Raw genomic sequence first — 13,185 nt, forward strand, 5'->3', positions numbered from 1 at the left:
AACTGGCCTATAGTTTCCTGTTTCCTGCTTCCCACCCTTCTTGAATATAGGTTATATTTGTTACTTTCCAATCTGATGGAACCTTTCCAGAATCTAGCGAATTTTAGAAAATTAACAACAGCACATCGACTACCTCTTTTAAGACCCTAGGATGTAGTCCATCGGGACCCGGAGACTTGCCAACCTGCAGCTCCATCAATTTGCTCAGTACCATTTCCCTAGTGATTTCAATTTCACCAAATTCTTTTCTCCCATTCACCTCCTGATTTGTAGCTATGACTGGAATGTTTTTTGTATCCTCTATGGTGAATACAGAAGCAAAATATTTGTTCATTTCTTCCGCCACTTTCTGTTTTTATATTTGTGGCTAGCTTTTTCTCATACTCTAATTTTTCCTGTTATACATGTCAAATAACAGGAAAATCACAAGTAGTGATTAAGCTGGCGCCTTTAATCCCAATATCAGCATTTGAAGAACCTTTTACCTTTACATGATTGATTGTGCAGGACCCTTCCCTAAGATTAAAAGTGGAAATCAGTATTTACTGACAATAATGGATATGTCTACCAGGTTTCCTGAAGCGATACCTTTAAGAAATATTACAGCTAAGAAAACTGTGGAGGAGTTAATTAAACGTTTTTTTACAAGATATGGTTTACCTTAGGAAATACAATCAGATCAGGGGTCAAATTTCATGCCACAGCTGTTTAAGGAAGTAATGAACAGTTTGGGATAAAACAGTTTAAGTCAACAGCTTATCACCTGGAGTCACAAGGAGCTTCGGCAAGATGGCATCAAACTTTAAAAACTATGCTGAGAGCATACTGTCAGGATTATGCACAGGATTGGGATACAGGAATTCCATTATTGTTATTTGCTATTAGAGATGCTCCTAATGCATCAACTGGTTTTAGCCCTTTTGAACTAGTTTATGGTCATGAGGTAAGGGGACTACTGAAATTGGTGGGTCAAAATTCAGAAACTATTCTCCTGGATTACATATCAAATTTCAGGGAAAGATTGAACAGAGCGTGTGAGTTGGCTAGGGAACATTTAAAGATATCATAGCAAGTGATGAAAGTGAAGGCAGATAAGAAAACTAAAACTCGCAGTTTTGTTTCTGGAGATTAAGTACTAGTTTTGTTACCAGTACTAGCTAATTCATTAAATGCAAGAATTATTGGGCCTTACAGGATTGAAAAGAAATTGAGTGAAGTAAATTATTTAATAAATACCACAGATAGAAGAAAGAAGCAGAGGATGTGTCATGTAAATATTCTTTAAAAGTACTTTGACAGGGAAGAGGAACAAGAAGAGGTATTAGTGATGGTGGATGTTGAGAAAGAGGTAGAAGTACAGGGCTCTGAAATTGATTTTCCTCTAAGCAAATTGGATAATGAAGGGGTGCTTGAAAATTTAAATGAAATATTGAGTTAACTTCCAAGCAAGTGTCAAAGTGACTTGAAAAAGCTATTGCAGTCATACAAACCTATTTGTGGAAATAAGTTGGGGAAGACACATTTAGCTATACATGATGTATGTATAGAAATATTATCTTCAATAAGGCAAAAACCTTATAGATTAAATCTGGCAAAGTTATCACAAGTACAAAAAAAAATTGATTTCACGCTTCAAAATGATGTCATTGAGTCTAGTTGCAGTAATTGGAGTACTGGTACCGAAACCGGATGGAACACAAAGACTGTGTGTAAACTATCGAAATATGAATTCAGTGACAAAAGCGGATTCATATCCCATACCACAGTTGGAAGATTGCATTGAGAAAGTGGGAAAGTCAAAATTTATCTCAAAGATTAGTTTGCGAAAAGGATATTGGCAGGTACCGTTGTCAGAGAGAGCAAAGGAGATGTAATGCCAAGTGGACTATATCAGTTTAAAGTCATGCCATTTTGTATGAAGAATGCACCTGCGATATTTCAAAGATTGACAAACAAAGTAATTGCAGGTCTAAGCAATTGTGCTGTTCATATTGATGATCTAATCGTTTTCAGTCAGACGTGGGAGGAGCATTTACAACATCTGGAAGAATTCTTTACTCGACTACAAGAAGCTAGTTTGGTAATGAACTTGGCTAAAAGTGAATTTGACTTGTGTATATATATACTATATATATATATATATATATATATATATGTTATGTTAATGCATGTATCTGGTAATGTAATAGTGTAATAAATATAGGAGATAGTGTGAGATGGGTTATTAAAATGAAACCATCTTTTAGAATTATGACGGTTCATTTTTCAATGGGATGGGGGATGTCATTAAGCTTTAATGTATATAATGATATTGGAAATTATTAGAGGGTTAGTCTGTGGATGTGTCTTAATTGGATTAAAGCCAGCTTGTCTGGGTGCTTTGATATATACTAGTTCTGAGATGTAATTTTTAAAAATTCATTCACAGGATGTGGGCTTCGCTGGCTGGGCCAGCATTTATTGCCCGTCCCTAGTTGCCCTTGAGAAGGTGGTGGTGAGCTGCCTTCTTGACCTCTGCAGTCCATGTGGTGTAGGTACATCCACAGTGCTGTTAGGGATGGAGTTCCAGGATTTTGACACAGCGACAGTGAAGGAACAGCGATATATTTCCAAGTCAGGATGGTGAGTGACTTGGAGGGGAACTTCCAGGTGGTGGTGTTCCCATGTATCTGCTGCCCTTGTCCTTCTAGGTGGTAGTGGTCGTGGGTTTGGAAGGTGCTGTCTAAGGAGCCTTGGTGAATTCCTGCAGTGCATCTTGTAGATGGTACACACTGCTGCTACTGTGCGTCGGTGGTGGAGAGAGTGAATGTTTGTTGATGTGGTGCCAATCAAGCGGACTGCTTTGTCCTGGATTGTGTCCACCTTCTTCAGTGTTGTAGGAGCTGCACTCATCCAGGCAAGTGGAAAGTATTCCATCACACTCCTGACTTGTGCCTTGTAGATGGTGGACAAGCTTTGGGGAGTCAGGAGGCGAGTTACTCGCCAAACGATTCCTAACCTCTGACCTGCCCTTGTAGCTGCAATATTTATATGGCTCGTCCAGGTCAGTTTCTGGTCAATGGCAACCACCAGGATGTTGATAGTGGGGGATTCAGTGATGGTAAAGCCATTGAACATCAAGGGGTAATGGTTGGATTCTCTCTTTTTGGAGATGGTCATTGCCTGACACTTGTGTGGCGTGAATGTTACTTGCCACTTGTCAGCCCAAGCCTGGATATTGTCCAGGTCTTGCTGCATTTGGACATGGACTGCTTCAGTATCTGAGGAGGTCCAAATGGTGCTGAACATTGTGCATTCATCAGCGAACATCCCCACTTCTGACTTTATGATGGAAGGAAGATCATTGATGAAGCAGCTGAAGATGGCTGGGCCTAGGACACTACCCTGAGGAACTCCTGCAGTGATGTCCTGGAGCTGAGATGACTGACCTCCAACAACTACTATCATCTTCCTTTGTGCTAGGTATGACTCCAACCAGCGGAGAGTTTTCCCCCTGATTCCCATTGACCTCAGTTTTTGCTAGGGCTCCTTGATGCCACTCTCTGTCAAATGCTGCCTTGATGTCAAGGGCAGTCACTCTCACCTCACCTAGGGAGTTCAGCTCTTTTGTCCATGTTTGAACCAAGGCTGTAACGAGGTGAGGAGCTGAGTGACCCTGGCAGAACCCAAACTAAGCATCAGTGAGCAGGTTATTGCTAAGCAAGTGCCGCTTGATAGCACTGACCCCTTCCATTACTTTACTGATGATCGAGAGTAGACTGATGGGGCGGTAATTGGCCGGATTGGACTTGTCCTACTTTTTGTGTACAGGACGTACCTGGGCAATTTTCCACATAGCTGGGTAGATGCCAGTGTTGTAGCTATACTGAAACAGCTTGGCTAGGGGCGCAGCAAGTTCTGGAGTCCCCCACCCAGAGTACATTCTGTGCCCTTGCCACCCTCAGTGCTTCCTCCAAGTGATGTTCAACAATGAGGAGCACTGACTCATCAGCTGAGGGAGGGCGGTACGTGGTAATCAGCAGGAGATTTCCTTGCCCATGTTTGACCTGATGCCACAAAACCTCATGGGGTCCAGAGTTGATGTTGAGGGCTCCCAGAGCAATTCCCACCCGACTGTATACCACTGTGCCCCCACCTCTGCTGGGTCTGTCCTGCCGGTGGGACAGGACATACCCAGGGATGGTGATGGTGGAGTCTGGGACATTATCCGTAAGGTATGATTCCATGAGGATGACTATGTCAGGCTGTTGCTTGATTACTCGTGAGACAGCTCTCCCACTTTTGGCACTAGCACCCAGATGTTAGTAAGGAGGACTTTGCAGGGTCGACAGGGCTGCGATTCCCATTGTCGTTTCCGGTGCCTAGGTCGATGCTGGGTGATCCATCTGGTTTCATTCCTTGATCTCCTTGATTCCAGATCTAGCAACTCATGTAAAAGAGGCAGTGTGTGTTTGCATTTTGTTGAATAGAGCATTCAAGAAGGGGAGTGAATTCTGGCACCACACTAGCAGAAACCAAGCAATGTTTATTTCACTAATAAAATTGGTACTATGAAAGGGGTTTTATTGTTAGAAGAGGTGGAGTTCAAAGAGGCTGGTGATACAATGAGAATTTACATTCAATGAGATGTGCCGGGTATAACCGATAGCAGTTTTGTGTGTGCAGGGCAGAGGCATGTAACGATAAAGCCTGTAAGCCTACGGCTGTGTCTGCAAAGGAACCAAAGTGAAAGGAACCTCATTTTGAATTTGTAAGGTGAAATTTCTTTGCCTGGTGTCTGCTTGAAGTCTATGAATTGCTGTTGCCTTTGTGGAGATTAGTTTGGGAATTTGTTAAAGTTATGATAGTTGTAATTTGTAGCCATGTGTATAAATTTAACTTGTGTAAATTAATAAATGTCTCATGTAGTTTGATATAAAAACCTCTCAAGAACTGATGGTCTGATTCCTGAATTTAGAGCTGCATCTCAAACATACCACTTAAAAATATAAGTTATGACAATGTGCTCACACATGAACAGGAGAGAGAGCACATCCTGAGTGGGGCACAGCCAGAGTGGGTATTGGGAATTTGGCGTAAAGCGGGAATTGAGCTGGTAAGTCTCTTTAATTTTTGTAAGTTCAGTAGTCTAGTTAAAAGGTTGGTAAGGTAGCTGTCTCAGCTGACTGTGTGACAGTTAACTGTCAATCACCTGAAGCCCGATAAGGGCCTGAATAGGTGTTAATTACTATCTGAAGCTTAACTAGTGGTGAGTCAACTCAGCTCGATTTAAGAAAGGGACTATCTAGTAGCACAGGGACTATCTAGTGGGGCACAGCCAGAGTGGGTATTGGGAACTTGGTGCAAAGCGCCAATTCGGTGCATAGGGGACGAGGTGCTCTTTGCATTTTTTTCCTTGCTATCCAACTTCTTAAATCTTCAGAGCATGCTGCAGCAGTAGAGGCTACAAGGGAAAGGAATCACTGGTAAGTAGTGGGTAAGGTATTTACTACTTCAATCACTTAGAGCTTAAGGTCTTTTTGTGGTTTACAGTTTGTACATTCTACAGTAATGAGGATTAGGAAAGAAGGGCCCTAGAGAAATTGATTAATTTAATTTAAAGGGATAAGTCATGGCAGGAGTGCTCAAAAGCCATGGTGTGCTCCATGTGGGAAGCTGGGGACATTTCCAGTGCCTGGGACCAGCATGTGTGCAGGAAGTGTGTCCAGCTGCAGCTCCTGGAAGCTCGGGTTTCAGAGCTGGAACGGCGGCTGAGGACACTGTGGAGCATCCGCGAGTCTGAGAGCATCATGGATAGCACGTTTAGAGAGGTGGTCACACTGCAGTTGAAGGAACTTGAAGAAGGAGGGGAATGGGTGACCACCAGGCTGTCCAAGAGAAACAAGCAGGTAGCTCAGGAGTCCCCTGGGGTCCCGCTCGCAAATCGGTATTCCGTTTTGGAGGCTGATGAGGGCGCTGGTTCCTCCAGGGAGTGTGGACAGAGCGAAGTTTCTGGCACTACAAGCAGCCTGTCTGTACAGGAGGGGAGGAAGGGAGGAAGAGCAATAGTAATAGGGGATTCTATAGTCAGGGGAACAGATAGATGCTACAGTAGCCGTCAACGTGACTCCAGGATGGTATGTTGCCTCCCTGGTGCCAGGGTCCGGGATGTCACTGAACGGCTGCAGGGCATCCTGAAGGGGGAGGGTGATAAGGCAGAGGTCATAGTACATATTGGTACCAATGACATAGGTAGAAAGAGAGATGAGGTCTTGCATCAAGAATTCAGGGAATTAGGCAGTAGACTAAAAAGCAAGACCTCTCGGGTTGTAATCTCTGGATTACTCCCAATGCCACGTGCTAATGTGCTCAGAAGTAGGAGAATAGCGCAGATCAATACGTGGCTTAAGAGTTGGTGCAAGAGGGAGGGTTTTAGATTCCTGGATCACTGGGACCATTTCTGGGGAAGGTGGGACCTGTACAAGTGGGATGGTCTACATCTGAACCAGAGCGGGACTAACATCCTTGCGGGCGGGTTTGCTAGTGTTGTTGGGAGGAGTTTAAACTAATTTGGCAAGGGGAGGGGACACAGAATGTTAGCAGAATAGGGACACATCATAATACAGTAAAACAATCAAGTCAGAGGGAGTACAGCTGCAATAAGCTTCAAGGGAGTAAGGCAAGGCTGGATGGCCTCAACTTTAATGCCAGGAGTATTACAGGTAAAATGGATGAGTTAAGGGTGAGGATTGACACGTGGAATTGTGATATAGTAACCATCACTGAGTCGTGGTTGAGGGAGGGGCAGGACTGGCAGCTCAACATTCCGGGATATAGAATCTTCAGGCGAGACAGGGGAGAGGGTAAAAGAGGAGGAGGCGTTGCAGCATTATTCGTTAAGGAGTCAGTTACTGCAGTAAGGAGAGGTGATATCTTGGAGGGGGCATCGAATGAAGCTTTGTGGGTAGAGCTGAGGAATAAAAAATGGGCAGCCACATTATTAGGTGTTTATTATAGACCCCCAGATAGTCAGCGGGAAATTGAGGAGCAAATATGTACACAATCTGTGGAGGTGTGTAAAAACAATAACAATAGGGTAATTATATTAGGTGATTTCAACTTTCCCAACATTAATTGGGATAGACATAGTGTTAAGGGCTTGGATGGAGTGGATTTCTTGAAATGTGTACAGGAAAACTTTTTAGGTCAATATGTAGAGGGTCCAACAAGGGATGGTGCATTGCTGGACCTAATTCTGGGGAATGAAGCCGGACAGGTGGCTGAGGTGGTGGTGGGCGAGCATTTTAGTGATAGCGACCGCAGCATGATACAGTTTAAGTTTGTTATGGACAAAGAAATTGACAAGTTGCAAAAAAATGTTTTGGACTCGGGGAAGAGTAGATTTTAGTAAAATAAGGCAGGATCTGGCCAAGGTAGACTGGGAACAGTTACTTGTGGGGAAATCTACAGAGGAACAATGGGGGGTGTTCAAAAAGGAAATGGGGAGGGTACAGGCTCAACATGTTCCCTCTAGGGTGATAGGAAGGAGTAACAAGCCCAGAGAACCATGGATGACCAGAGATATTCAGGTTACGATGAGAAGGAAAAGAGAGGCTTTTAGCAGGTACAAGGGAAGCAAATCAGCAGAGGCATTAGTGGAGTACAGACAGTGCAGGGTGGAGCTTAAGAAAGCAATTAGGAGAGCAAAGAGGGGATATGAGAAAGCTCTGGCTGGTAAAAGTAGGGAAAATCCCAAGATATTCTATAAGTATATCAATGGGAAGAGGATAACCAGGGAAAGAGTAGGGCCCATAAGGGACCAAGGGGGCAATCTATGGGTGGAGCCAGAGGACATGGCTAGAGTGTTGAATGAATACTTCATGTCTGTCTTCACCCAAGAGAATGAGGGATGAAGTTATCGAACTTGGGGAGAGAGACTGCGAGGTTCTTAAGCAAATTGATATAGGGAGTGACAAGGTATTGGAGGTGTTGGCAGGCTTAAAAGTGGACAGATCTCCAGGTCTAGATGATTTGTGTCCCAGACTGCTGAGGGAGGCAAGGGAGGAGATTGCAGGGGCTCTGACCCAAATTTTTAATTCCTCTCTGGCCACGGGGGTGGTGCCAGAGGACTGGAGAACAGCTAATGTGGTTCTGCTATTTAAGAAGGGTTGTAGAGATAAGCCAGGGAACTACAGGCTAGTGAGTCTCACGTCAGTTCTAGGGAAACTATTGGAGAAAGTTCTGAAGGAGAGTATCTATCTCCACTTGGAGAGGCAAGGTTTGATCAGGGATAGCATAGCTTTGTCAGAGGGAGGTCATGCCTAACAAATTTGATTGAAACTTTTGAGGAGGTGACCAGGTGTGTAGATGAGGGTAGTGCAGTTGATGTAGTTTATATGGATTTCAGCAAAGCCTTTGACAAGGTCCCACATGGGAGACTTATAAAGAAGACACAAATGCATGGGATACAGGGTAATTTGATAAGGTGGATTGAAATTGGCTTAGTTGTAGGAGGCAGAGGGTGATGACAGAAGGCTGCTTTAGTGACTGGAAGCCAGTGTACAGTGGCGTACCACAGGGATTTGTGCTCGGTCCCCTATTATTTGCCATTTATATAAACGACATAGATGACTATGCGGGGGGTAGGATTAGTAAGTTTGCGGATGACACAAAGATTGGCCGGGTGGTTAAGAGTGAGGTTGAATGTCTTGGGCTACAGGAAGATATAGACGGGATGGTCAAATGGGCAGATAAGTGGTAGATGGAATTTAACCCTGAAAAGTGTGAGGTGATACACTTTGGAAGGAGTAATTTGGCAAGGAAGTATTCAATGAACAGCATGGCACAAGGAAGTTATGAGGAACAAAGGGACCTTGGCATGTGTGTCCATAGATCTCTGAAGGCGGAGGGGCATGTTAGTGGGGTGGTGAAAAAGGCATATGGGACACCTGCCTTTATCAATCAATGCATAGATTACAAAAGTAGGGAGGTCATGTTGGAGTTGTATAGAACATAAGTGAGGCCACAGCTGGAGTACTGTGTGCAGTTCTGGTTGCCACATTATAGGAAGGATGTGATTGCACTGGAGGTGATGCAGAGGAGATTCACCAGGATGTTGCCTGGGATGAAACATTTAAGTTATGAGGAGAGGTTGGATAGACTTGGGTTGTTTTTGTTGGAGCAGAGAAGACTGAGGGGCGACCTGAACAAGGTGTACAAGATTATGAGGGGCATGGACAGCGTGGATAGGGAGCAGCTGTTCCCCTTAGTTGAAGGGTCTGTCACGAGGGGGCATAAGTTCAAGGTGAGGGGCAGGAGGTTTAAGGGGGATGTGAGGAAAAACGTTTTTACCCAGAGGGTGGTGACGGTTGGAATGCACTGCCTGGGAGGGTGGTGGAGGCGGATTGCCTCACATCCTTTAAAAAGTACCTGGATGAGCACTTGGCACATCATAACATTCAAGGCTATGGGCCAAATGCTGGTAAATGGGATTAGGTAGGTAGGTCGGGTGTTTCTCACGTGTCGGTGGAGACTCGATGGGCCAAAGGGCCTCTTCTGCACTGTGATTCTGTGTGACAGTTGTTTAAAGTTCCCCTCTGAGATTTTTAAATAACTCAGCTTTACCAATTGCTGTGTGATAACAACCTGAAAGGGCAGACAAGGCCTCAGTGTAATGCCTCACAGTGTCACCTAAAAGGTAGCACCTCTGACAATGCAGCGTTACTTTAGCACTGGCACCAGGAATGTTGGCTTAGATTATGTCCTCATGTCTCTGGAGTGTAACTTGAACCCACAACCTTCTGACTGAGAGGGTAGGGTGCCACCACTGAGATAGCACTTCAAAAGAATATGGAACTCAACATGGACACAAAAGGAGTTGAGAATAAGGTGTATAATAGGGTAGTTTAAACTACCAAGTTCTATTGGGTGTTCCCCTCCCTCTCTACCTCCCTCAGTCTTATTTTCATTCTGCTTTTTTTACCCTTGGGGATCTGTGCACCATCAGCCTAGACTTTGTATTTTTGTTGACGGAGTTTGAATCTAAAACCGCAGGTGAGGGGCACAGAGGTCTAGCGGGAATGCACAGAGGTCCAGCACAAAGCAAGGGAAGATAGCACATACTCAGCTGGAGGGCCAGCTGAAAGAACTTGTTACCTGTGGTTTCTGTAGCAAGTACAGTGACTTAAATTCACTGAAGGTCAAATCAGAAAACTGGTTCAGTCCCACTGTATAGACAGAATTAACAAAAACAATATGTTAGATCCTTGCAATGCTTGTATCTCTGGGCGATTGTGCGTCACTGTGCTCTTTTATATTTTACAGTAATTATTACAGCTCCCACACTGGGACTGAATGTTACTGTAAAAGTACCACTCAGTGTAATTTTGACAAAATGTGGGGTTTTGAGTCACTCTCTAATCCGTATTCTACTACAATTTATATTTATATAGTGTGTTTAACATAGTGAAATGTCCCAAGGCACTTCACGGGAGCATTATAAAACAAAGAATGACACCAAGTCACTAAAAAAGATACTAGGTCAGATATTGGCGATGATGTTACAGGGCTGTGAAATTCCTTTGTGTTCCAGTGAAAGCATCAATTGAACAAGAGTAAGATTCCACAAAAGTAACTTAAATCTCTGATGTTTTATATACCCTGAATAAATATAATTAGATAATCTACTTCTGGTCTGCTGTGAGAAAGCATTTCTGCTGGTTGGTGAGTCTAGGAGTTGGAGCAACATCAATAAATTAGAGCCTGACCTTTCAGGAGTGAAATTTGGAAACACTTTACAAAGAAAGGGTGGTAGAAGTTTGGAACTCTTGTAAACAATAGATACAATATTAATTGTCAACTAGATCGGAGATGGATGGATTTTTGTTAACCAAAGGAATTAAGGGACACGGGCAAGGTCAGGCATATGGAGTTAGATTGCAGATCAGTCATGATCTCTTTTAATGACGGAACAGGCTTGAAAGGCTAAATTGCTGCCACCTGTTCCTATTTTCCTTGATATCCCAACCTTTATGTTCACCTCTTTAATCTTGTATTCTCTGGGCTAATTGGAAACAAAGAAACAGGAAGAGGCCATTCAGCCCCTTGAGCCTGTTCCACCATTCAATTAGATCATGACTGGCTGTGTCTTAACTCCATCGACCTGCCTTGGTTCTTTAACCCTTAATACCCTTAACTAACAAAAATCTATGGATCTCAGTTTCAAAGTTTTCAACTGAATCTCAGTCTCAACAGCTTTTGGGGAGTAATTTCCACTCCCCTTTGTGTGAAGAAGTGCTTCTTGACATTGCCCACAAAAGGCTTAGCTATAAATTTAAGGGTATGTCTCCTTGCTCTGGACTCTTCCTCACTGGGCAACATGCAGCTCCTGGGACATCTGTGAGAGGCAATGCCAAAAAGTAGCTGTAAAACTACTTGAGTGAACTTACTTTGAAAAGTGTGTTTACCACTGTTGTGAGCTTCAATCTTTCTCTTGTTCTGGATAAAGGTCTGTAGCCTGTGATCGTACTCTTCTGGGCCATAGTTTTTGTTGTGCTGTTTGCAAAGAATGGAAATAAGTAAATGACCATTTATAAATGCACATTGTTGTTGTTGATTCTATCACACTTTTAATGTAGTAAATTGTCCCAGGGTGCTTCACAGGAGCGATTATCAAATAAAATGTAACACTGAACCAAATAGGGCGATATTAAGACACATGACCAAGAGCTTGGTCACAAAGGTAGTTTTTATAGCATGAAGGGTTAATGTGAAATAGGTAAATATATAGTCAAAATCATCAGTAACGTAAGATCACATGACAACAGGCATGGAGAGAGATAGTTCTATGTAGAGCTTTGTGCTGAGTTTGTATTGTACATAGTTAGTATAATATTCAATAAAAGGTAGAGTTTACCAACAGCCATGCCTCCCGCAGTCTCTGTAAGTCCATACCCACGATTACCACATCTAAGACCCAAGGCTACAATAACAGAGGTTTTAAGGAACATCTTAAAGAGGGAGAGAGAGGTAGCGAGGTAGAGAGGTTTAGGGAGGGAATTCCAGAGCTTAGAATGTTACAGCACAGGAGGACGCCAGTTGGGTCATCATGCCTGTGCCAGCTCTTTGAAAGAGATATCCAGTTATTCCCGCTCCCCTGCTCTTTCCCCATAGTCCTGTAAATTATTACCCTTAAAGTGCTTATTCAATTCCCTTTAGAAAGTTACTTTTGCATGTGCTTCCACTATCTTTTCAAGCAGCACATTCCAGATCACAACAACCTGCTGCATAAGAACAATTCTCACTCCCCTCTGACTCTTTTGGCAATTACATTAAATGAGCGACCTCTGGTTATCAGATTTCCTGGCAGTGGAAACAGTTTCTTTTGCAATGCAGATAGAGCTTCCCAGGGTACCTCTGAGATACAACTCAACACACAAGGACATGCTTTGCGGTTCAGTGACTTGTTTTGTAGGCAAATATGTCAAATATTTTGTGCACATGAAGATCGTTGAAATAGCAATGATCTGTTTATTAGTGATGTTGGTTTTTGGGGGGTGGTGGTAAACCCACTGGAACTACCCTAATTCTTTCAAAGAGCAAGATGCCCTCAGTACAAAGGTTTATCAAATATAAGCAGTGTTCTAGTGCAGCGAGACAGAACATGACATGCTGAGAGAAAGACAGGTCGTCTGGACAGGCAAAAAAACAGAGGAAATAAATATTTACCTTGATCATCCATTCCTTGAAAAAACGTATTTCTGAAAAATAAACAAGAAAGAAAATTATCCACAGTGAACACTTTTTAACTATTTTTCTTCTCTCTTGTCCTGTAGGTACTGACTCTTGTTGTTCCACTCAATACTGTCTCATCCCAATCAATATTCTCCCAATCAATACTATCCCAAGTGGCCACCCATCATGTATGGGCCTCCCAGTGGATGATGTGAGGAGGCTATTAGATTACAGGGGTTGGCGGGGGGGGGAGGTGGGAGCGGTGTTGGGGGGGGGGGCTTATCACATTCCAATTTTGTCCTGCTTCTCCAGAGGTGTTAAGGCAGCTGTAGTGTCTCTATTGCTGCCATAATTGAGTGCTGTTAACAGCCCTGACTGATGGGATCAGAGGAAGGCTTCAATATTCATCCGAGATTGACTCATACGAACTAGGAGCAGGAGTAGGCCATTTTGCCACTTGAGCCAGCTCCACCT

The 13,185-nt window shown here is 43.4% G+C and overlaps 1 protein-coding gene across 1 annotated transcript in view; it reads right to left on the reverse strand.

Annotated features, from left to right (window-relative positions):
• The window catches only part of ctsh (cathepsin H), a 32,963-nt gene that overhangs the window by 16,192 nt on the left and 3,586 nt on the right, over positions 1 to 13,185 (reverse strand). The window contains exons 2-4 of the mRNA XM_078530136.1: positions 12,706 to 12,737; positions 11,427 to 11,532; positions 10,135 to 10,205 (exon numbers count right to left, since the gene is read on the reverse strand). Of these exons, the coding sequence (XP_078386262.1) occupies positions 10,135 to 10,205; positions 11,427 to 11,532; positions 12,706 to 12,737 (209 nt within the window). The remainder of the gene's footprint in view (positions 1 to 10,134; positions 10,206 to 11,426; positions 11,533 to 12,705; positions 12,738 to 13,185) is intronic.

This window comes from Cetorhinus maximus, chromosome 26 (assembly GCF_964194155.1).
Source record: "Cetorhinus maximus chromosome 26, sCetMax3.hap1.1, whole genome shotgun sequence".
In the NCBI taxonomy this organism is placed as follows: domain Eukaryota; kingdom Metazoa; phylum Chordata; class Chondrichthyes; order Lamniformes; family Cetorhinidae; genus Cetorhinus; species Cetorhinus maximus.